The sequence below is a fragment of the Phaethon aethereus genome, assembly GCF_964289735.1.
Source record: "Phaethon aethereus genome assembly, chromosome: 2".
Lineage (NCBI taxonomy): Eukaryota > Metazoa > Chordata > Aves > Phaethontiformes > Phaethontidae > Phaethon > Phaethon aethereus.
In genome coordinates this window covers 118,276,048-118,298,471 of record NC_138582.1, presented here as the reverse complement: position 1 = coordinate 118,298,471, position 22,424 = coordinate 118,276,048, and the positions used below count along the sequence as shown (strand labels likewise).

The window sequence follows — 22,424 nt, the reverse complement described above, 5'->3', positions numbered from 1 at the left end:
ATGACGGTATGTTCAGAATTTCAAGTGCAAATAATTGTTCTTATATAACAAGGGAGGGAGCTGGGAAACCGATATGAGTATGTCAAATATTACATTCAAAGGTGTTGTCAAGTACCAGTTGTCCGCATTTATGGTTTGATAAGCCATCTCAAGGGTAACAGATGCTGTAGAAACACAGAGGTCCCATGCTCTACCCTGAACACGAGGTATGTGAAGGAATGGTTGTAGAGGAAAATAATTAGAAGTCAATAAACATAAAAATTAAGACTACTTTCTCTGCTTTTGCAAAGTCTGTTGTCTGTGTCCAGGTTTTATTTAAAAGGAAGAATTAGGTCCTAACAATATTCCTTAGGGCTCTTCTTTTTATCTTTCCCTTCAGATGCTGGAGTTCCTTAGGGTCCTCTCTTTATTGGCAAACTTTTTTCTGCCTCACTCCTTGTTCATACTGCAGAACTTAATGAAAGGTATGATTCTTCGGCATTAAAGGGACACTATCTACTTGCAAAATCAAATCCGTCTGAGACTCTTGTGCCTTCTGTAGTTATATACAGCATTTGAAGACTGAAGGAAATAGAAGGAAGGCATTGTTTCTTGGTTCTTTTCAAGAGACAATTTGAAGTATTTTTATGTCTATTGCTTTTATGGAGTTAATGAGGCCAATTTCTACTGCAGAGATTTTTAGCAGAAGTATCATGAACTGCACTTTTCCCTTACTCATTGTCATTTTATCCATTGAACTCAAAGGTTATCCTTCAAAGGATTTTCTTTTCAGCAACCGCAAATCACGTAAGATGATCAGAAGCTTACCATGCTAACCTGGGACTTCGGAAAGTTGTTTTATTATTTTAGACAGGTCTCTTGTGCGACATGTGGCAAATCACTTCCGACACCTCCATTCTGGTTATAAAACAGTATTTTCTAACCTGACAGGGATATTGGGGATAAATACGAGGTGTTCCCACACAATGGTAATGGAGGCGAGACACACTATAAAGTTTTAATTCTGTTGCTAGCAAGTATTTAACCTTTTCAGTCCTGAGACCGTCTTGTGAACCCACACAAGGAGATGGTGGACACCCCACATCCCATACCGCGGAGCCTACGGCGACAGCCACAAGCCCAGAGCTTGGTGATACTGAAGACTTGCGCTTGGCTTTGCCCACATGCCAACCCCGTGCAAAGAACGAAAGGAAGTGGCCTCAAATTGCGCCAGGGGAGGTTTAGACTGGATATTAGGAAAAATTTCTTTATGGAGAGGGTGGTCAGGCACTGGAACAGGCTGCCCAGGGAGGTGGTGGAGTCACAATCACTGGAGGCGTTCAAAAAACGTGTAGATGAGGCACTTCGGGACATGGTTTAGTGGGCATGGTGGTGGGGGGTTGACGGTTGGACCTGATGATCTTAAAGGTCCTTTCCAACCTTAGTGATTCTAAATTATCCTTTCAAAACGCCGAGTCCTGCCCTGCCAGCGCCCTCGGCAGCACGCCGGAGCAGCTCCCCGGGTCCCCGAGAGAGAGCCGCCTCGCCTACACTGACGCCCGCGCCACACCGACCGCTGCCATTACGTCACACACAGACACGCGCACGACGCACCACCCCCGCCCGGGGCCGAAGGGCAGCGCGCGTGCGCCGCCCGCCCCGCCCGCCCGGCCCGCGAGCGCCCCCCAGCGGCGCGTGCGGGGAGCCGCGGAGGGAGGCGGGGCGCCGCCGCGCTTCCGGTCTCCATTTTACGCAAACGACAGCGGGCCGGAGGTCGAGGCGGTGCCGCGGGCAGAGGGGCCCAGCCCGGCCGGGCGCGTTCCGGGTACCGGGCTGACGCGTCTTCTTTCTCCGTGGGTGTGGGCGCGGCGGGAGGGTGTTCGGCCGGCCGGGGGAGGAGGGGAAGGGGGGTTGCGGTTGCGTTCGTCGGCCCCCGCGCGAGTCCCCGTCTCTGCGGTTACCGGCCGGGAGTTTGCCTGTGTGTGACGTGCTAAGCCGCCCCTCTCTCTGCTTGTTCCCTTCCCCTCCCCGCTGGGCGGGCAGACCTCGGCCGGTGCCGCCGCCGCCCTGCCTGCGGTGTGAGCGCCAGCCCGGGGATGGGCTTCCCCAGGAAGTTCGCCCCCGGCCGCTGAACCCGCCCGCTGCTCCCGGAGGTTCGAGCGGCTTCGTCTCCCCGGGGAGCAGAGAGGGCCAGTCCTGCCGCCCTTGCGAGCAGCATGGACCAAAGCGTCGTGGATCATCCGGTGACCCTCATCATCAAGGCCCCCAACCAGAAATACACCGACCAGACCATTAACTGCTTTCTGGACTGGACTGTGGGCAAGCTAAAATCTCACCTCTCTAAAGTCTACCCCAGTAAACCGGTGAGTTGTTGGCCAGCCCTTTTTCTTCATCTTGTCGGTAAGGCTGGCGTTGCAGTAACTTCTGGACAGTCGATCGAGACTTCCCTTAGGTACCCTGCAAAATAAACAAGAGTCCTACTGCCAAAGAGTTCCCAGTGTAAAGGCAACGAATGGCGCTCTGCTTTCAGGGAAGTTGGCAACATTAAATAGCCGCTCTTTCATACGGCCTAAGAAGATCACTGTTTAACATCCTGAAAGGTGGTATCGCTGAAGACACTTCTTAAGGCTCCATTTAACTTTTTTAGGAACTGGAATTTAGGTATCTCAGTTAACTCAATTTAAGGCAAATTTCTGTAAATGTAGAAGTTCTGTCTAAAGTAATTACAGTCCTTAAGCGAGATAGCTAAAGTTATTATGATCTAGTAAATTCACCGAGGTGTGGAGCAGATCAGATAGATGTTTATTCATAATATTATCTGAAACATGCAACTGAACGACCTCCAGAATTACTTCCTTTTTTTTTCCTCTTTGAAAAGCTATTTTTTTGAGGTTGTGTTGAAAACTGTGCTCTCAGATGACGTACAAACTTGTATGATAGTTGTGACTGTATTTTGAAACTTAATATAAAAGCTTCTGTCTTATTTTCCTCGGTGAACAACAAAAAAATGATTAATTTTTAAATTCTTTTAAGTTTTAAATTTGGCAATTAAGAAGAGGCTATGAAAAACCATACAGATAATAATAGATAATGCTGTACCTGTTTAGAATGGCAGTCATACAGAACAGTGTATTTTTGAAGATTTGTTCCAGAAAACTATATAAAGGGAGTGGCTTTGCCTCCACGTTGCAGCAGCATGTGGGGCTTAGACCTTACTGTAGAAAACATCGGACAAAGGTTGCGTTCATATTGCGAAAGATTGGTATTCACCTAGTTCAATGGAAGAATTATTGGCATTGTTGATGGGGGGGGGGAGCGCAAAATAGTGACTTTGTGTCTCAAAGGGGTTTCTGCCTTTTGGAGAAAGCAGAAGAAATGCAGTCAACAGCTTAGACTGTGTCACTGGTACACTGAGATATGTTAAGCAGTATTTGAGAATTTCTGGATTCAGTTATTGTTGTGAGTAATTCTCTGCTAAGAGAGCCTCCCTGCTGTAAAAGAAACAAGTACATGACTTCAGCTGGTAGCTGCTTCGTCCTTCTCGCTACAATCTCCTCCTGCGATTTGTGTTTAAACACTAGTTTTCTGACTCGTTCTATGATATTGCTAAACTGGGCTTCTAGGAAGAATCCTTAATGAAGAGGCTTTTTATGTTGCACTGTATGTTTTAACCAGTGGTATAATATTACATTTCAGTTTTCTGGAACATCTTTCTCCTGTTGAAAATTGATTCCTCAGCGTGTTTCTTCTTATTAAATTACTAATTCAGAATCCCCAAAATTGTTCTGGGTTAAAGAATGGGGAGTTTCTTTAGTGAAAATTATCCCAGTAATTAAAATTTAATTTGGATTTACTGTACTTGCAATTAATTAAACTAGTAACTGAACACACCATTTTATTTCCTAGAACCTTTCACATGAAAGTAATAACATGGGAAAGGATAAGGGTATTTAATAGAATGTTTCCTATGTATAGTAAAATTGCAAAGTGTATTTTTGGCTTGATATGTCTTTGACATTGAGTGTTACAGCTTTTTTCAAATTTGTTTAAATCTTGTGCTTTTAGGAGGGCCCCCCCTTTTTTTGTTTTTCTTTTTAAACCAGATCAGTATCCACAGCTTGTTGATCAAGTTTCTACGTTCCCTGAATGTGATAGGTCCTGGAAACTTCTATTACAATGCCATATTTTAGGAGTGTGAGAGTACATCAGAACACAGATGCTTTGTACAGGTATTGCAGTGCTCTTCAGGATAAGAATGTAAAATAGAAATCAGTTGCTATCACTACTATATGTAGCCTTTCAGGTTTTCATGTGTGACTTGTACCTGTTTCTTCGATACAGAACTGCAAATTAGTTGGTAAACGGGTGGCAACTGTAAACGTTCTCATTAAATTTACAATTTACTGAGAGCATATCTTCAGAAAATGAGGTGGTTAAAATAAGCTAACAAGAAGTTAGGCCTTGAGACAGTGTTGTTTTTTCTTTTTCTGGATTAATTTGTGTAACTGACTTAGCTAAATATGTACAAACTTTAAGAATAGGTAGATGTAAATTGGTTTAGTTATTATTGTATAGTTGTCTATACTAACGTTCACATTTGTCAATTTTTTTTTTTCCCCTGACTAGACCAGTTTTTCATAGCTGGAGTACTGCAGTTAGTGTCCTTAGATGAAATGTTTATTTAAGAAAAGAAAACTTGGAAAATCAACCTGTATATTTCAGTCAGGCAGATATTACATTCAGTGCATTAACTGCTGCATTGATTACACCCATAAACATTAATTTAAAACTGCTGTTTCTCATTTCCTGTAATACCTGTCATCTAGCATATACTTCGCCCACAGTTCTAACCAGATGTGGTTGTTTGGATTTTTATTTCCTATGAAGGAATGGGAGAGAGGCTGGGTGAGCAAAATAATGGATGTGTTGTAGCTGAAACAGCATAGCTCACAGATTCTCTGTTTCTAAAGGAAGTAGCTGCATTAAGTTAGGTTTAGTGGTTTTGATAATGTGCTGGGCATAGCTAACTTGGACTAAGCATTGCAGAAGGAGTCTTGCATAAAAAATGGAATTTAGAAACCACTAGCTGATGACTTCTTAGTTTTAAATACATACCTTTTGCATTATGATCTGAAAACTGTCTTCCACCTCACTCTAAACTTTAGCTTCTAGAATAACTTTAGCTGATGCTATGTGCTTGCTTCTGAAAATGGGACCATTCATTAAGTCTTTTTCCATCATGGTTCAGTGTTCAGGCTAGCAGTTAGCATACTGTTACTTGAAGCAGGGGGTGTGGTAGTGAACCTCCTCTGGCAGAGGATAAGTTGAATGCCTTTTCCGTTTACTTTGGCATATATGTGAATTAAAGTGTTTTGACATCTATCATGTTGTCTTCAATCTGCATTTAAAAATCTGGCTTTCACCCTGAGAATTGCAAGTGATGATCCTGTAGTGCACAGTTAGGTATTTAAGTTATGTAGGAAGGAGTATGGGGTTTAAGACCTCATCTTCCTCCATTAATGTCTCCAGCTTAATATGATTAAGTGTTCAATGTATGTGTAACCTTTTCTTCTGTAGTTTTGTAGGGAGCTGAAAGACATTACTGAAGGCTATGTAGAAAGCTGTATTATGAGTGGGCAGGTAAAACAGCACTCCATTGCCATGTTGGATGATGGTACCAAGATTTGGAGTTTGGGGGGATTTTGTTGTTTTGCTTTTTTTTTAACTGCTTATCTGTTGTAATTAATCTCTAGATAAATTATCTCAGGACCCAGAAACAAGGTTTCTGAGACTTTTCTTCTGGCTCCCTTGGTCATTCTAAAGCAACAAGTTTCTAACATACAGGAAATCAAAGTTTTCTGTAATCTTGATGCATGCTGCAGATCCTAGTTTTTCTAAGAGGCCCTTTCCCAAATACAAAACACAAGTAAACTTGTATTCTGTTAGCAGCCTGTTCCTGCTTGAAAGGAGCAAGCAAAATGATATAGTTCAAAAGAACTTAGTCTGACATGAGACAGGCATTTTTTTGTTGTTGTTTTAAACATAAATAGAAATAGTACAGCATTGTTGTTGAATTCATTGCAATGTTTTATCCATTGGAGCTCCAAATAACTAGTTCCCTGTATTGTAAGCCTTAGAAAAATAGTGTATTATGTCACTAATGTAAAAATACAGAAAAATGCAGAGGAACATAGAGAATGATTCTTCAATAGAAGTGATAAACAGTTCTGTACTATATGTGGCACGTTATGTACTCATTTTTTGAAGACATGTATTTAATCATGAATAGCTAGTATGAATTTTGGAAAAAAAGTTAAAGCAAAAGCTTCTCAGATTTAATGTGTACTTTTTTTATAATTATTTCCTTAGAGTATCTTCTTTTTTTTCCCTAGTGGTATGACCAGACTTTTTTTCAGGGGGAAAAAAGAAAGTTCTGCAACTTTTCTGTGTTCTGCTAAGTTATGGGGCTATTGCAAGGAAAAAAAAAAATATCTCAAAACTTCTGTGAAAGCTTTTTCTAGTTGGAGATCTGGATCTTGGGTATTTATGTCTTAGTATTAGCAGAGCGGGCAACAGAAGGCTGTGAGAGAAAGACGAGAGATGTTGTAAGACTAGCTGTTTGCATGATAGGGAAATTCTTCAAATATTTTGTGCTGATAATGCATGCCTGTTCCACTGCTGTTAGGCTAGATTTCTTCATTTAGCATTTGTTTATGTTAGTGCCCTCTTTCAAGTGATAAATGCTATTGTATTAATTTAGGATGCAAGCAGTAGTTAAACTGAACTGATGTAACAGTTGGATTCTCTTAAATATTCACCTATATTGACAGAATTTTAAGGAGGTTTTTTTTTAAAAAAAACAAACAACCCTGTTTATTCACATGGTTACAGCATGTTAGTGACCCACAAGTATTAGGACTATTTAAAACTTTGACAGCATTAACTGAATTGAGTGGGGTTGGGGTTTTTGTTTGTTTTGTTTACCCAAGTAAGCTGCCTTAGTGTAGTGGCCATCTTACTGTAGCTAGGTACCCCAAATAGTTTCCTTTTAAAAAGAATTTTGTCATTATCTCTGTTGTGTAGAATAGTTAAAAGTTATTACTTTGAGTAGTGTATCATTTGTTTGGGTTTTTTAATTTAAAAAAATCTTTGTTTGCATTACTAAGGTATTTTAAACTGTGTAAGTGTAAGAACAGGCAAAAAAGCTTACCTAAGTTTGAAGGCTACCTTAAAAAATATCCTTTTGCTGCTTCATGCTTTTTAATGCTTTCTTCCTTGTTTCCTCTTGTGATTTTTTTTTTGGCGGGGGGGGAGTGGGGATGGGGGCAGGGACTAATAACAGAAATTCCATATCAAAAAAGATTGAAATGTATGCCCCCCTTCTGCATGTTTTAATTATCATTCCATCATTCAGCTAACTGGTTTTGTTATTTTTCTTTGCCCCAGCTACTTTTCCCTCTACTTTTTCAGCAAGTGCCTGGGAATGAGAGCAGGGTAAAGAGCAAATCTTCTTTAAAAGAAAGGATTGTTTGACTGTACTTGATAGTTTTCTTGAGCAGCATTTGCCAGTTAAGTGTTGATAATAGTTATGGCACTCTTGCTGAGTGTGTAACAACAGGATTCTTTTTCAGAATTAATTTGCAAGTTGAACTTTTGAAGCCTCTGAAATGTTTTTAAGGCTGTCTGTTGGTGGTTGGAGTTACAAGGGGTTTTCTCATCTGCAAATGTTATCTCCAGCTGTATATCTGTACAGCAGGAAAAAGCTAAATTCCTTTCTTTGTCCCATCTCCTAGTCTACAAAGGATCAGAGACTGGTGTATTCTGGCAGACTGCTTCCTGATCATCTGCAGCTGAAAGATGTTCTCAGAAAAGTAAGCTTTATATCAACACCATATGATATTTGATCAAAACCCCTTTTTGGGAAATAGGAATTTAGATTTGTGTTGTTTAGCTTCAATTTATCATTGCTATATTGGGAGATATAACCATATAATGTTGATATGTTCAGGAAAATGTATTTTCAAGTATCCCTCATATGTAGGATTGTGATACTTGTGGACTGAGGCATGTTTCCAGTTGGTGCGAGAGCAAGTAGGCTATGTAAGTCCCAAACAAGTGATACGTAGTGTAGAGTGACTTCTTTGGACAGTTCCCACTATGACCTAAATGGAATCATTTAACAGATTTGTGTTGGGTTTGCGACATCAAACCAACAAGACATTTTATTGCTTGTACATACTTAAATCCAAGAACTTACATTAAAAATGGCAGTTGTGTAAGCAAGTTAAAGGTAATGTATTTATATGCAAAACCAGAATTCTAAATTCCTGGATGGTTTTGCTCAGAAAGCTATTTGTTGTACAGGTTCCTGATGATGTTTGAAAGTTCTTGTGTTTTTATTTCTTTTTTTCTTACTCTGCTGGTTCATCTTGGAAAAAACAGTTTTACTAATCTAACTTTGGATTCTCCAGTCAACATTTAAATTAAATCCAATTCCTAAATACACATGACATCTGATGTAGGAAACCTTGAAATACATGCACTTGTTCTTAAATTGGTTCAAATAGTTTGTGTTGATGCTACCAAGTAATAGGGACTTCATTAAGTTAGTAAAGTTCTTAAATATCATCTTATTCTATAGATTTTTTAGGACAGATTGTCAAGAACTTTGTTTCAATTTTGATGGTAACAGAAAACAATGCATTATGTTGAATAGTCTTTAAATTCCTTGTAAACTGTTCAGGGTGCATCAATAGCTATATTTGGAAAATACTTTAGGTCATTAAACAATTACACAGTTTTTAATCCTATGAAATAGGTGAGTTTGTAATACAATACCTCAGTGTTGGTAATAATACTTGTTTTGTAGTGAATTAAGGTAAAAAAACAATGTACAGACTGCAAGAGTCAGTTGTGGTTTAGTATTTAGTATGGAGGAAAATCTCTAAAGGAGAATAATGCTTTAGTGAAAGTGGGCAACTCAACTTCCGTATTAAGTATGGAGAAACCAATGCAGAGGAATCTTCAGCAGACTAACACTGTTGTTACTTTATAATCTTAATTCTGAAATGAATTTTATTAAACTGGATTTAACTACTTACCAAAAAATGATTGAAATTTACTATGTATGGGTTTGCTAGAAAACTGGAGCTGGACTATTGCCAACCTGTGTACCACTTACAGGTTTACAAAAATGATTATATAATTTAACTTCAAAACTTAGTTTTGCTTGTTAAGGACAAAAGGAAGTCTGAATACCTTAAACTCACTTGGCCTGCTTACAACAGGCTAGTTCTAGGAAACACAACTTCAAACCTTGCTTATGTACTAGAGGAGAAACTTTGCCTAATGGATGTCTTCCTTCACTCTACAGGCACTGTATTTGACTTTAAAGGCATTTAATAGCTATGGGCCTCGGGTTTAGTTAAAGAAATTGAATGTAGAAACATACTCATCGGTCTTAAGCACAAAGTTAAAAATTTATGTTCAAGGAAGAGGAGTTTCTTGTGCTCAAGCTTTTAAGAGCTTTTGGGGAAAAAGGTATGATTACTTAAGTTCAATCTCATTCTCTGCCATAATCTCCTACTTGATGAGCTATAAATTCCTGATGTTATCTGAGGATTTACTAACTCAGCTTTGTGGTACTTGATCTTTGATACTGAGCCGTGTCATTTTACTGATACCTTGAGGCTGTAAGTTGTGGTGCTCTTCAAGCATACTTTTCATACTCTTCAATGTGTTACGTATGAATGGAAATATATTATGACAAACTCAGATTGAATAAATCTGTACACGGTAGGCTTACAAGTAGTATGTCTAGTTTCCTTTGCCTCTCCGAGTGGTGTAAGTTCTTCTCTAGAAATGAAGGTAACTAGTTAGGTTAAAGGCTTTTGATGTGGTCGAAATGCTGATCGCCTGGTGTTCAGTGCTCTCTGATCATTGCTTGTGATCACTGACTAGTAAGGTACTACACTTAAGGTATAATGAGGTTATGCTTGGGGCTAGAAACTGATACATGCGGAGGCATTTAAATGAGTGTGGATATGGATAGGCTATGCTAGCAGTAATGCACAATGGTGTATAAAAGCAGTTATCCATTTTTTTCCTTACTCCTACAGAATAAAACTTAAAAATGAGTAAGCGTGTGTGTTAACATTTTTAAAAATAGTTAAAAAAAAAAAAATTAAAGCCTGGTATTTCTAAATGTCATCTCATTAAAAACTGTGGCTTGACTGCACCACGCTGATTCCAGAAGGGGACAGAAATTTTTTTTGTTGTTGCTTTTTTCTTTATTATTTGGTTACTGAGAAAGCTGTAATGTGCAATTTAAATGCAGTCATAGCTGTTCTTGTTGCTATGGCCATACAAGCTTCAGGCATGCTGATATAATGGCGTGTTTTCATGTGTTACAGTGAAAGAGCTACAGATTGAAGTTGTTAAGGTATCCATGTTGGAGGGGAGCATATTCATGAAGAATTGGCGTGGGCTGATTACTTGCATGCTGACATGGCTTCAAGTGGTGCCACTTGTTCACTTCCTCAGTTTCAAATATTTAGGAATACTCAAGTCCCATCTAGCACTTTGAACAGCATTCCCCAAGTGTGGAATATTTGTGGGGGCTCTTCAGTTGGGCATCTGCACGTTAGGCTTGAACCAAACTTAGACTGGAGTGAGGTGGAGGAAATGGTTGGTACATTTTTTTTCTTGCCTTGGTCTGCTTGCGGAATTCTAGCACCTACACTTCTCATTTACCCTGATGTCTTTATTGAATAACATTCTTCATTAGCTCTCAATGCAAATGTAAGGATTCTTAACTGTAGGGAAACTGAGCCCTGTGAAGGATTTGAGATTTTTCCAAAATAAAAGTTAAAGCTTATGATATACTTATGTTTTGTCTCTGTCGTTTTGCATTGGTTCTGCTATATTGCAGTTCTAGGGAAGACTGGGGGTAAGTCAATGTTCGGTATGTCATTGTGGACAGCTGCTAAGAAAACATTTGTTGTGAAACAGTAGACTTCTCTTGTGCTAAGCTCAAGTTTTGCTTTATGATCTCTCCATTTTGTCTAATGTTTCTTTACTGATTGCAAATGCAACTTTGAAAGTAGATTTTTTTTAAAGGCATTTTTTACTTGTAAATTTCTCAAATATTGTTGCTTTAGCTCTTCAATTTCTTTAATTTTTAGCAAGATGAATATCATATGGTTCATCTGGTATGTACTTCCCGGACACCCCCAAGTTCTCCAAAACCCAGCACCAGTAGAGAAGGTCACGGAGCTTCAACCTCCAGCAGTAGCTCAGTGAGTTTTTTTTCATACACAGGACATGACTTTCTTCTACACCGAGGAAGCTTTACAGGAATTTCTCTTTTAACTTTAAAAATTCGACTGTAAAATAGTATGGTGGAAATAGAGCATGCCATATGAGGTTGTACAATTAGACTTGACTATTTGAGGGTGTCACTTGATTAAAAAAATGACCTTTTTTCAAATTGTAACACAATTACGTTTCTTAGATGATAAAGCACTACTTTTTCGAAGCTATTCTTTATTTTTAACACTCTATGAAAAAGTACACTTTCCTTTCTCTTCAAGTCCCCATATCTTTGGCAGAAATTGAGCAGTGTATTCAAGTTTTTAAAAAAAACAAAACAAACAAAAACCAGAACCAAACCACAAACAAGTTCTGATCTATTTTGTGAAAATTTGTACAGCTCAAGAGAGACCAGTCACATTAGTCCCTTTGTTGTGAGATAAACAGGTGGAGCTTGGCCAGCGTTCATTTTGCTCAACAGGAATTGGCCTGTACTTATGTAGTAGCTTCAAGGTAGTCATAGTGTCTGTAAGACAGTGAGAAGTAGTAGTAGTAGTAAAAAAAGTGTTTTTAACGTTTTATTAGTTAAGCTGTTCACAGAACACTTGTTTAGGGTGTTTTGAGTCTTTCCCTCTTCACACCCTCCAAAAAGATGCTATTTTTTGGTTGTACTCTGTTTTAACAGAAGGGCAATTTATGTTTCTGTTGATGACTTGGTTGTCATCAGTGTAATTTTTCTGGCTTTTTCCAGAGCTTGGCAGTGTCACTAAGCGAATCTTGAAAGTTAGTCAGAAAGGAAAGTATACAAAACCATTGTAGGCACTTCTCATCTGTGGTGTGTTGTTTACCAACATATGGGAAATACCCTTCCAGTAATAAGCTGTCTGTCTTCATTGTTCTGTCAACAGGGTAGTGTTTCTGACTGACAGTCAGAAATAGGAGCAGTTTAAGCAGTAGTAGAGAGTGGACAGTGGTTACATAATCTTTTCAAAGGCTGTATTTATGTCTCTGCTTGCAGGCAGGACACAGGGGGCCTCCGTTGTGATTGTTTTATTGCTACATAGATCAGTTGTAAATGTCTTCTTTAAATGACTGTATTAATGACTGCTTAAAGCAGTCAGTATGCACATTGTTAAGTTCATAATACTTTCAAGGAAACAACCTAAACCCAAAGCTTGAAATGGCCTTTGTTCTTCCATTTGTTTTTTATTTTTATTCCCCACCCCTCACCCCCGTCTAGTGGTAAATTTTTCTTGTTTTCCTTTGTAGGGCAAATGTGATATGGATGTCTTAGGAAGTGAGGAGCTGCAATTACTTGAGTTGTCAAAGTTGAAGAGGATTTTTCTACTGAGTAAACATTGCAGTAATGCTTAGCAACAGGATTTTGAGATTTATTGAAACCAAAATAATGCATCTTAATGGCCAAATTGCAGTCTTATTAAGGTGACAATCTAGGAGAGCCAGCTGTTGTCCTACTTCCAGGGTTAAGTATTGATCTTGGGAAGCATTGAAGGTCTGACACACTAGTTTTAGGTGTGTTTCTGAGAGCCTAAGTAGTTCCTAGCTACTTCCCTCTTCCCACCCCTGTCCCCTCCCGGCAGTGAGTATAGTGGTTTGGATTGGGCAGCTGGCATAGTGAAGGGGATGATAAGTAGAAGGGGAAACTGAAGACAAGAATAGAGGAATAATATTTTAAGCCACTGCAGGCATTGTTGTCTCCAAATATAAAGCTATATCCTGATGGTGTAGTTACTTTTGTTAACAGTAGCCACTAGAATTTGTGTTGCTGCTAAATATTCTTTGGATTAAGCTTTAGTTTGGTTTTTGAAACTTTGATTCCCAGTGACTTGTGGTTTTCTCTGGGACCTATTGAGTGTTGAGTCTTTCTGAAAACTTCACTTCTTTTATGTGTACCTCAGTACAACTTTGAATTTCTGTTTTTACTAAAGGCTTGCTAGAACCAACAAAACCCCAGAAGACTTGCCTGATGCCTATATTCTCAATAAAACTTGTGTCAAAACATTAGAGCAAATAGGTTTTTTTAAGACACTGTAGTAAATTTTATAACTGTGGCAAAAAGATCCTCAACCTTAATTTTATTTATTTTTAAGAATTTGGACCGTTCTGGATCAACTGCTGCCTCACCTACAAACCAAGAAGCTTCATCTACATCTTTGAACACTAGTGCAGATGGAGTGAGGCATCGTAATCTTCCACAAGCACAAAGCAATCCCGTACCAAGCCACCAGTTCCCTTATTTAATGCAAGGGTAAGTGAGAGATTGAAGCAATCCCCAGCTCTTGATACTCTTTAAAGCACTTTAAATGTTCAGTTACAATTACGTTTCTTTCACAGTCTGCAAAATGATTTGGCTAGTTCTCTTGAAGCATGTCACACTTAGAAACATTTTTTAATAAGAACATTACTGGTTTTAGCCAGGAGTTGATCAGAGTAAATGTTCTTGGTGTTCCCCTTCTGGCTGTTTTTTGTTTTTCTTCATGCTTTCTGCCCTCAACTTTCTGTTGACAAGTGCAGATGTAATATTTATCTAGTGGGTGGAGTTAGTAATGTAACTAATAAAATTATTGCTTCTGGGTGCTTTTTCTAGTCCTTTATTGTAATCACCAGCACTAAATTCTTATCAGAATATGATGATTCTTAGTTTTTGACACGTAAGAGATGTAACTTCACTTCTCCATGTTGGAATCAACTGTAGAAATGATATGCAGGTGTTTTGAGTGTGTGTAAGTGCTTCTGTATCTATATTTTTCATACATACCAATGAAGTGTAACCAGTGTACTTTTCCAGATCAGATCTGCTATTATGTAACTTTCAACGTTCTGTCTTTTTTTTCTGCTTAAAAAGCAGCTTTAGGAATTTTTAACCCACGTGACCTTTGCAGCTTCTTAAACAATTTTTTTTTTTTTAAATTTCTTCCAAGAGGAAAACAGGAGGATAGTGCATTCTGAGATTATAGCTGTCATTTCCTCAGGGAATGCTTTAAAGATTTCTTTCTGACAGGGTGTTCTCCCAGTACTGTGTATATATAGAGTTTTTCTTTGGAGAATGTTGAAACAACAAAACCCTATGAACCTGCTAACAGTAACAATTTTTTCTGTCACTGGAAAGAAAACAGGTGTCAAGAACTTTGAAAATTTATTTAGTTTCAGTTCAACTTACTTGCTGTCTTGCTAGAGTTAACATAGACTTTACTAGTCTTACCAGTTTTTGTCCTGAATTCCTTCAAGTTCTTTTCATTGTTTATCTGAATTACCCTAATTTCTACTGAGAAGAAATTGCTTTTGCAATGGACGGAACACTTACGCTATTCTCACTGCATGCATCTCTGCAGAAGTGGTTATACTTGCCTTTATGACAAAGCTAAATGACACTAGGTTGACTGTCAAGACTGCTCCTTGGTGTTATGTAAATTAATTCCGGAAGCAATTTATTGTGTGTTGTGTAGATTACTAATCTGTAAGAAGTTTTAATGTTTTTCTAATTAGCTTTTCACGTAAGCATACCCTGAGAGTGATTTTTTCGTGAGTATGCATCATGAACTGAATAGCCTATGGACTTAAAGGTGACAGAATCATTGTTCAGTCTTTTAGCTGAAATAATTCAATTAAAATACAGTGGGAAGCATCAGTTTGGAGGATATTACTGTGTTTGGGGAAAAACCCCACAAAAATAAATAAAAAGACTAAATCTATGTCTGTATTGGCAAGTAATGTGGATTGAGAGGAGTGGATATGCAGACTGAAAGAAGTGCTGAGAACCTGACATCAACACTGCACATATTTCAGGGTTTTCAGTCTTGTTTGGACTATGTCTAGTTGGTTACCTGGAATAGGTCCCTATTTCTGGCTAAAGAACATTAGCAGTGCGCCTAAATCACATCTTTCAATTTAATATAATCCAGAAGGAATCCAGATGGTGATCCAAAGAGTGGTGCAAACAAAACTGTAGTACAAGGAAGTGACAGGAGATTTGCTTCAAAAGTAGAGTCCTGACCTGAAAAGAAATGTCAAAATAAATGAACCCTAAATAACCTTAAGCCTTTTCTGTAAAAGTAACTTAATGGAACTGTATCAGAACTTAAGGTAGATCTTTGCTGCAGACTGCTGGGCACTGTCTGTGCTCCACTCCACAATAGTCTGTGTCAGTGCCTGCTGTAGTTTGCTGTCACCTTAAAAACCCCTTTTTAATGCTTTCAGTAATCTTCTCAGATGGATCTGTTTTTGCTTCAGGCCACTGCTACTTGTATTCCAGCAACAAGAAACGTCTTCTGTTTTTTAGCTGCTCTCTTAAACGTTGTTTGGGGCAATGAAATCTAGCTTTAATGTAATTTATACACAGACTGAGACTTGTTAGGAACGATGAAGATTTGTAGCTGAATTCTGTGTTGCTGTGTGGATTTGTCTTACTGTTTCATGACCAAACACTTATTCTAGCTGCATGATGAACTATAGGCTCTACTGATGGGGAAAGGTCTCCGGATGTTTGAAAATTTATGTCAGGGTCAGTTTTCTTGAGCATTTTGCAATGCTTTCATTACTAATTTGTTGTACAAATAAATAACATGAATGTTAGGTGATTAAATGATGGTTTTGATGGTTTTTCAGCTCCTGGCATAAAGCTTCAGTGTTGTGAGTTAAATACCCTTTGGGAAAACAGCTAACTCAGATTGTTAAAATATTACAGAGAAAGCCATTTAAAACTTTCTGTTGTTTTTGTGCTTTGGTAAATGCTGTTTTCTAAAAATCTAGACTTGAGGTGGGAATGGGCAAGCAGTTTATATATCTTACCAAGTCAGTCTTTCGCTGTGGCAAGGAAGCACAGCATTGTATGCTCCTATGGACTTAGTTGTGGATCAGGGCCCTGCTGTGCTAGGCAGGTGCAAACAGAACAGATGGGCTCAGTCCTGAAATGGCTTGCATTTCAGATTGGAGAGTACTTGGAAGCAGTAAACAGAGAAGAAACATCAAGGCAGTGAGATTATTTGTCAAGTGTGGGCAGCCCATCTAATAATGTTTTTGTATTGTGTGCATAGTAATGTTTGAAAGCGAACAACAAAACGATGTACTGACAGCATATGGTATGTTCTAGGACATAAATACCTTGCTTCATCAGTAGCATTTGCTTGGTGTATTTTTTTTTTTAAAAGTAGCAAATACCATAGTGGAGTATATTGAAATACCACTTCAAGTTGATATCCTAGGCTCATATGAGACTAACACTAAATGAGATGTCATTGTGGGTCAAGGTCATTAAACAAATGCATTTATTGTCAGTCATGCAGATGACAGAGATTGAGCTTTTAAGTCTGAATAAAAAGTCTTACTTTTCCATTAGTGCTGAGCAGTATCTTCATGATGACACTAGCTATCTAGTCTGACCTTACTCTGAAATTGAATCCCAGTTAACTCTTTTTAGGTGTCTTCCATAGATGAAAAGAGGTGTTTCTGAGCTTTCTGACCATTTAAGAAGTAGTATGCCTCTTTCTTTTCAGAATATTCTGAAGCTACCTCTACCATTTGAACCTTAAAAACTTTTCTGGCTTATCTAACTGTTCTTCTACTGTCTGCTCTGCTTTGTTCTCCAATCTTGGAATGCCTGTGCCTGTCCAATTTGCTTCTTTGCTCTTGTGTTGTTGGCTGCCATTCTTTTGAAATACTCGTGCTTCCTGCCTCTCTCATCCTTTTGGAAAAAGATAAGTAAAAAGCATGGGCTACTTTCCTTTTTCTTATAACAGCAAGCTGGCTTGCTTTGCCAAGAAGAGCCTCTTCCTTAGGAGAGGTTCTTCCCACTGAAATACATTACACTGTGTTTAGAATTGTTCCAGAATTTCAAAAGCCAGCTTAGTACTCTGGCATCTGTAACAACTGTATAATTGACAACATCTGCTTCATTCTGATTTTTGATGAGCAAATACAATTCTGCTGAACTAGTTGACATTTTAAGGCAGAAGCCAGTTCTTGAATATTGACATCTACTTTTTCTCATTAATGGAGTCAGATCTTGAAAAGCTATGTCTTCCTTCTCAGAAAGTCCTGTCTCCTAGAAAAACTGTTGGAAAAAAGGAAAAATAAACAAAAAAACCCCCACTAAAATATTTAAATGGGAAAGGAGAGAACATGACATAACTGAAGTCTTCTGTGGTTTGTCTTGGTTGACTGGTTTGTTAATCTACTATTAAGCTTTAAGACAACAAGAAAACAACTTTTGAAAGAGTTTGGAAGAAAGTAGAGGTTCAAATCCTGTAATATTTCTAAAAGATGTAGCGGAGAGCTATTAGCTTAAGGCCTCTCAACTTTTGTTAAGCTCAACTTTGCAGCTTTAAAGAACCACCACCCTAAAATCTGGAACTGATGAGAAAAGGAATTGGTAAATTCCTGCAGAACTCACTCGGGCAAGTTGGGTAGCACTGTGTATTGGTGGCTGAGCTGGAGGAAGAAAAGATATGGTTGAATAGTGAGTGGTCCTTCCTGTTTTCATCCCCCAGTGATATTCTCCCTGCTTGAAACCAAGACATTGCTCAGTGATTTGTCACAACGTAGTACTTAACAATGCCCATGTAGAATATTTGATTCATCTTTACATTTTGAGGATCAAGTGTTTTATGAGGGTCAGTGTTTTACGAATTTTGGAGGAGTCTTATTTTTCAATGTTTGCCAAGTCAGGGGATAGAAAAATACATTTTTAAAGCTTACAGCCATAAAAATAAAAAGCATGATTAATGTTTTTCAGTAGCAGCTTGACAGCTATGCTGTTCCAGCATGTTAATTCTGCATAAGTAGGTAGCATCAGCAGGGCTGCCAGTTCACCCTTGCAGTTTTTGAAAGAAGCCTAGTGTATGGCCTATGATTATCTCTGTTTGTATGTGGTATTAAGAAAGTAGCTTTTGATTTGTTCCCCTCCTCCCCCACACTGTTGTCAAAACAGGTTATGACTAAATACAAACATAACAAAGCATTTTAGCAGAGGTCATGGAGTTGCATGTCAGGCTCTTATCCAGAATTACAGTGAAATACTTATTCATGTGTATGACAGAAAAAAGATTTTAACGTCTTCCATCTTTCTTTCTGGGCATGTCTTGTATTTCTGAATGCCTGGTAGACTAATGAAATCTCTTGGTGATATCTTTTCAGGGAGTGCCTTACTTAGGGAACAGGTGTAGTCTGCAGTACAATTACAGCAGTCTCGGCTTTTGCTGCCTGCAGTCTGAATAAACTTTTCATACTTTATACTCTCGTGATGTCCTGAAAGATGTCCTGGTTTACTACAGTTCACTACATCAAAATGTTTGGGGAGAGAGTTGGAAATGTTGCCAAAACATGCTATATGCTCTAGGAGGTAAGAGAGGCTAAGAGTTTAAAAGCAGACAAAACTAAACGTAAAACTTGCATATGGGAGCTTTATAGCTCTTGCATGTGAACTGGAGTTAAAAGGTCACAGGGATGAAAATAGCTTATGCTCAAAATACTGAGGAGGGAGAAGTTAAATCATTTACTGTGTTCTTAGTTGTGATCTTCAGAAGCTGTATCTGAAAGATTGGTTTCATGTCTTTGCTCATGTTCGTTTCTTCATGTCTTTGATCACAGTGGTATTTCAGGTATTGCTTCTAAAAGAAAGTTATAGAAGCTAGTAAGTTTTACAGCTCCTGCAGTGCCTTTAAGACACTTTGAACCTAAAAGGAATTGTATGAAAGAATTTCTGCAGTTATACACACAATTTTGAAAAAAACCCAATATAGTTTTGTCCCAGAGATGCAGCTAGTGACAGATGTCCAAGTACAAAAACATAAATCTTCTCTCTAGAGAAATAACTTTTCATACTAATTTCTTGTATGAAAATGTAGTGCTTTTTTTGAATGGGTGGGATGACCTCACTACATGTTATTTCCGTGTTATTTCAGTGTGGTGTTGTAGGGGGATAAATGAGAGGAAGAATGCTACTTCTGTTTTTTTTAATATTAGTGCATCTTATAAATGTGGCAATTCAGAACTGAATACTTTTCTTTAAATCCTTTTACAGCAATATAGGCAACCAGTTTCCAGGCCAAGGTGTTCCTGCTGGATTTTCTATGTATCCTGCATTCAGTCCTCTACAGATGATCTGGTGGCAACATATGTATGCACGTCAATACTACATGCAATAGTAAGTCTGGTTTATCTTAGGTAGTGCTGAGTTACACTAATGAAAGGAAGGTATTAAAAACTTAAATGTTGTTTGCAGGGTCAAAATGTCTGTGTGTTTTTTGTCTGGCAGTGCTGTTTTACACTAAGTTTTGCCCAGCAATTTATAAAATCCAGTTTTGGATTGGAATGAAACTAAGGTATTAATAAGTAAAGATTTAAGGGGGGATGCAGTTTGTTTTGGCATGTGTTACATCTGAAGCTTTGTTCTTCTTAGTGTATAAGAGACAACAAGAATAGGCTTAAAAACTTTTGCGCATGTGTTTTTGACAAACTACCTTTATGTTTAAATTTTTAGCCAAGCTGCTGTTTCAGCCCAAGTGACTTCCAGCACTGAGCCAGGGAGATCTGTGGTTGCCCAGGCTGTAAATTCAGAACGTGCTCCTGCAAATGAGCCTGCAGCAGTGCCAAATGTAGCCGTCCAGGAGAACAGGCCTGTAAACCCGAATGTTCAAATGAATGCACAGGGTGGCCCGATAGTGAATGAGGAGGACTTCAACCGGGACTGGCTGGACTGGATGTACACATTCTCTAGAGCAGCAATTCTTCTGAGCATTGTATACTTCTATTCTTCCTTCAGTCGATTTGTCATGGTAATGGGAGCCATGCTGCTGGTTTATTTGTGAGTACAACAGTTGAGTACAGCTGCAGATCTGATATGTGGAGGATGATGCTAGTGTAGAATTCATTTAAACTGTGAAAAATTATCCAAATACAAAAGTTTAGGCACTGCTCCTTTACAGTAAAAAATTTGAATTTCAAACAAGCAGAGAAGCTGATACGAAAAAAAAAATTCTCAAAACACTTTTACAGCAATTTGGATCCACTTATACCTGAAACACCAACATTTAAGAGCACTGTGATACTAACAGTATTGTAGAACTGTGGAATTTTGAGATAGAAATTTAGAAAATGGGGTCAAGGGAAAGGAAGTTCACATAGGTGAAGCGTATACTTGCGTAAACTTAAAATATTTTACTGCTTGGATATGAAAGAAAAACTGCAGAGCAAATCTCATTTATATTTCAAAAAAATTAATGGGATTTGTGCAGTAGATTGTGTTAGGCAGAGTTAAGGTAGTGCTACTGCGACAGTGGGTGCTAGAGCTGGTAGAGTTGCAGGGACTTAAATTTTTTTATAATGCATCATAAAGAGCTAAGCGCTATCTCTGTAGGTTAAGAAATATCAATACTGTTGTCATTACTTCCCTTTATATATCAAAATACCTTAGTGATGTACGTAGAAGTGGAAAACAGCAGTAATGCTTGATATTTCGGACTGATGTCATTCATTGAGAGTTTCCTTACACTGTAGTCTGCTTCTTATGCAGATATGATAGTTGAAATCGGAATATAGACACTTGAAAACGGAGAGTCTTCCTTCTTTACAGTGATAATGTAGTTCAAGCCTTAGCTGAAGTGTAAATTCTTTTTTCCACAAAAAATCAACTTTAAACTATGAAAATTAAGGCTACCTTTGAAAATTAATATAACTTAATTAAAAATTGGGAGGAGACCCCAAAAAAGTATTCTGCATATTCTGCACTTAAACATGGTAACTTATTTATCTTCTGTAACAGAGCGCTGTGAACAGTACTTCTGAAATGTAAAGAACAGCTCTTAGCAAGACCCTTCTTAATCCAGATATCAAAGAATAGCCATTCAGTCTGGAAGTGAGACTTGCAGAAAAATACATGCCGCTTCATTAATTTGAAAGTACTTGAAGAATTTACTGCAGCAGTTAGCTGTAGCAGAAAAATCTTTCTCTTCTTTTCAAAAGAGAGGTTTTCAACTGTTCTGTTTTCTTACATAGACACCAAGCTGGATGGTTCCCCTTTAGGCAAGAGGGAGGCCAACAACAGGCAGCCAATAACGTGGAAGTGAACCGTGATGGGCAACATGCAAATAATCCTGATCTTGAAGAGATGGTGAGTAAGAGTAGATACGTCTTTTGAGACTCCGTGTGTGTTACATTTTAAAGTAGGCTGTAATGTCCGGACAGAAAGTCAACGTTTATGAAAAGTAGTCAGTTTAATCAGAAAGCTTTCAGCATTGTCCTCAGTGTTGTGCCTGCTGCTTAAGTTCTATATTTTTCCAGTCTGACTATTGCTGATTACTTCAATCACCAACTTTCTTCATGCTAGTTACTCTTCAGGAGGTTGTTCTGAGTTCCTTTATGTAGGAAGGTACTGCAGGCTACCCTGTGTCAGACATCTGAATAGAAACAGTTGAATTACTTCAACTTCTGTTTTTAAAGGAACGACTTATGGATGATGGGATTGATGAAGACAGCGGAGAAGATGCAGGTGAAGATGCCAATACAGAGCAGCAGCCTGGATTCATGGCTTCTGCTTGGTCCTTTATCACAACCTTCTTCACATCACTCATCCCTGAAGGGCCTCCACAGGTTGGCAATTAAAGTGGAAAAGGAACTGTCAGGCAGCCTCAGTAGCCATATGTAGAAGTGGAGCAGATTCTAGAGAGTGTTTTAAATACAGTGCAATTTCTGAAAATTTATAATGTTATCTTTTTGATCATGGTGTACAAAAATGTGTAATTTTTTTCTTTTGGCTTTTTCATGCATTGAATATTTTAAGCACAAGTGGACTACTAAATGCTTTCTTTAAGATTCTTCTTTTTCTGAAGAATAAACTGTAAAGATATTGGTCTTCCATGTTTTATTTTAATTTCAAATGTGTATTATACTGAGGCAAAAAGCTTGCACTTAATCTGCACCATTACCTCTTTAAAGAGCTGTTAAAAATATGAATGTTGACGGACCTTTCCAAATGCTATCTATTCATCTGAATAACTTTAATGTATCTTGTGTTAATTTTATGCAGGGTATGAATTATCACCTGGGATTTGGAGTTTATATCAGTCCTGAAAGAATACTGTAAACAAGGATTACTTGTTAATGGCATGTTGTCTTCATGC

General features: G+C 38.3%; 1 protein-coding gene across 2 annotated transcripts; it reads left to right on the top strand.

Annotated features, from left to right (window-relative positions):
• Positions 1-2,195: 2,195 nt before the first annotated feature.
• On the top strand, positions 2,196-21,906 carry HERPUD2 (HERPUD family member 2; the record flags this gene model as incomplete). 2 transcript variants are annotated; one of them, XM_082015284.1, is made up of 8 exons in its annotated part: positions 2,196-2,342; positions 7,773-7,850; positions 11,163-11,276; positions 13,407-13,558; positions 19,328-19,450; positions 19,787-20,110; positions 21,301-21,415; positions 21,745-21,906. In XM_082015284.1, the coding sequence occupies 8 exons, from the start codon at positions 2,196-2,198 to the stop codon at positions 21,904-21,906; spliced, it is 1,215 nt and encodes a 404-aa protein (XP_081871410.1). The 2 variants fall into 2 exon arrangements, with proteins under 2 accessions (XP_081871410.1, XP_081871409.1); XM_082015283.1 differs by having other exon boundaries at positions 13,401-13,558.
• Between the last annotated feature and the right edge of the window lie 518 nt (positions 21,907-22,424).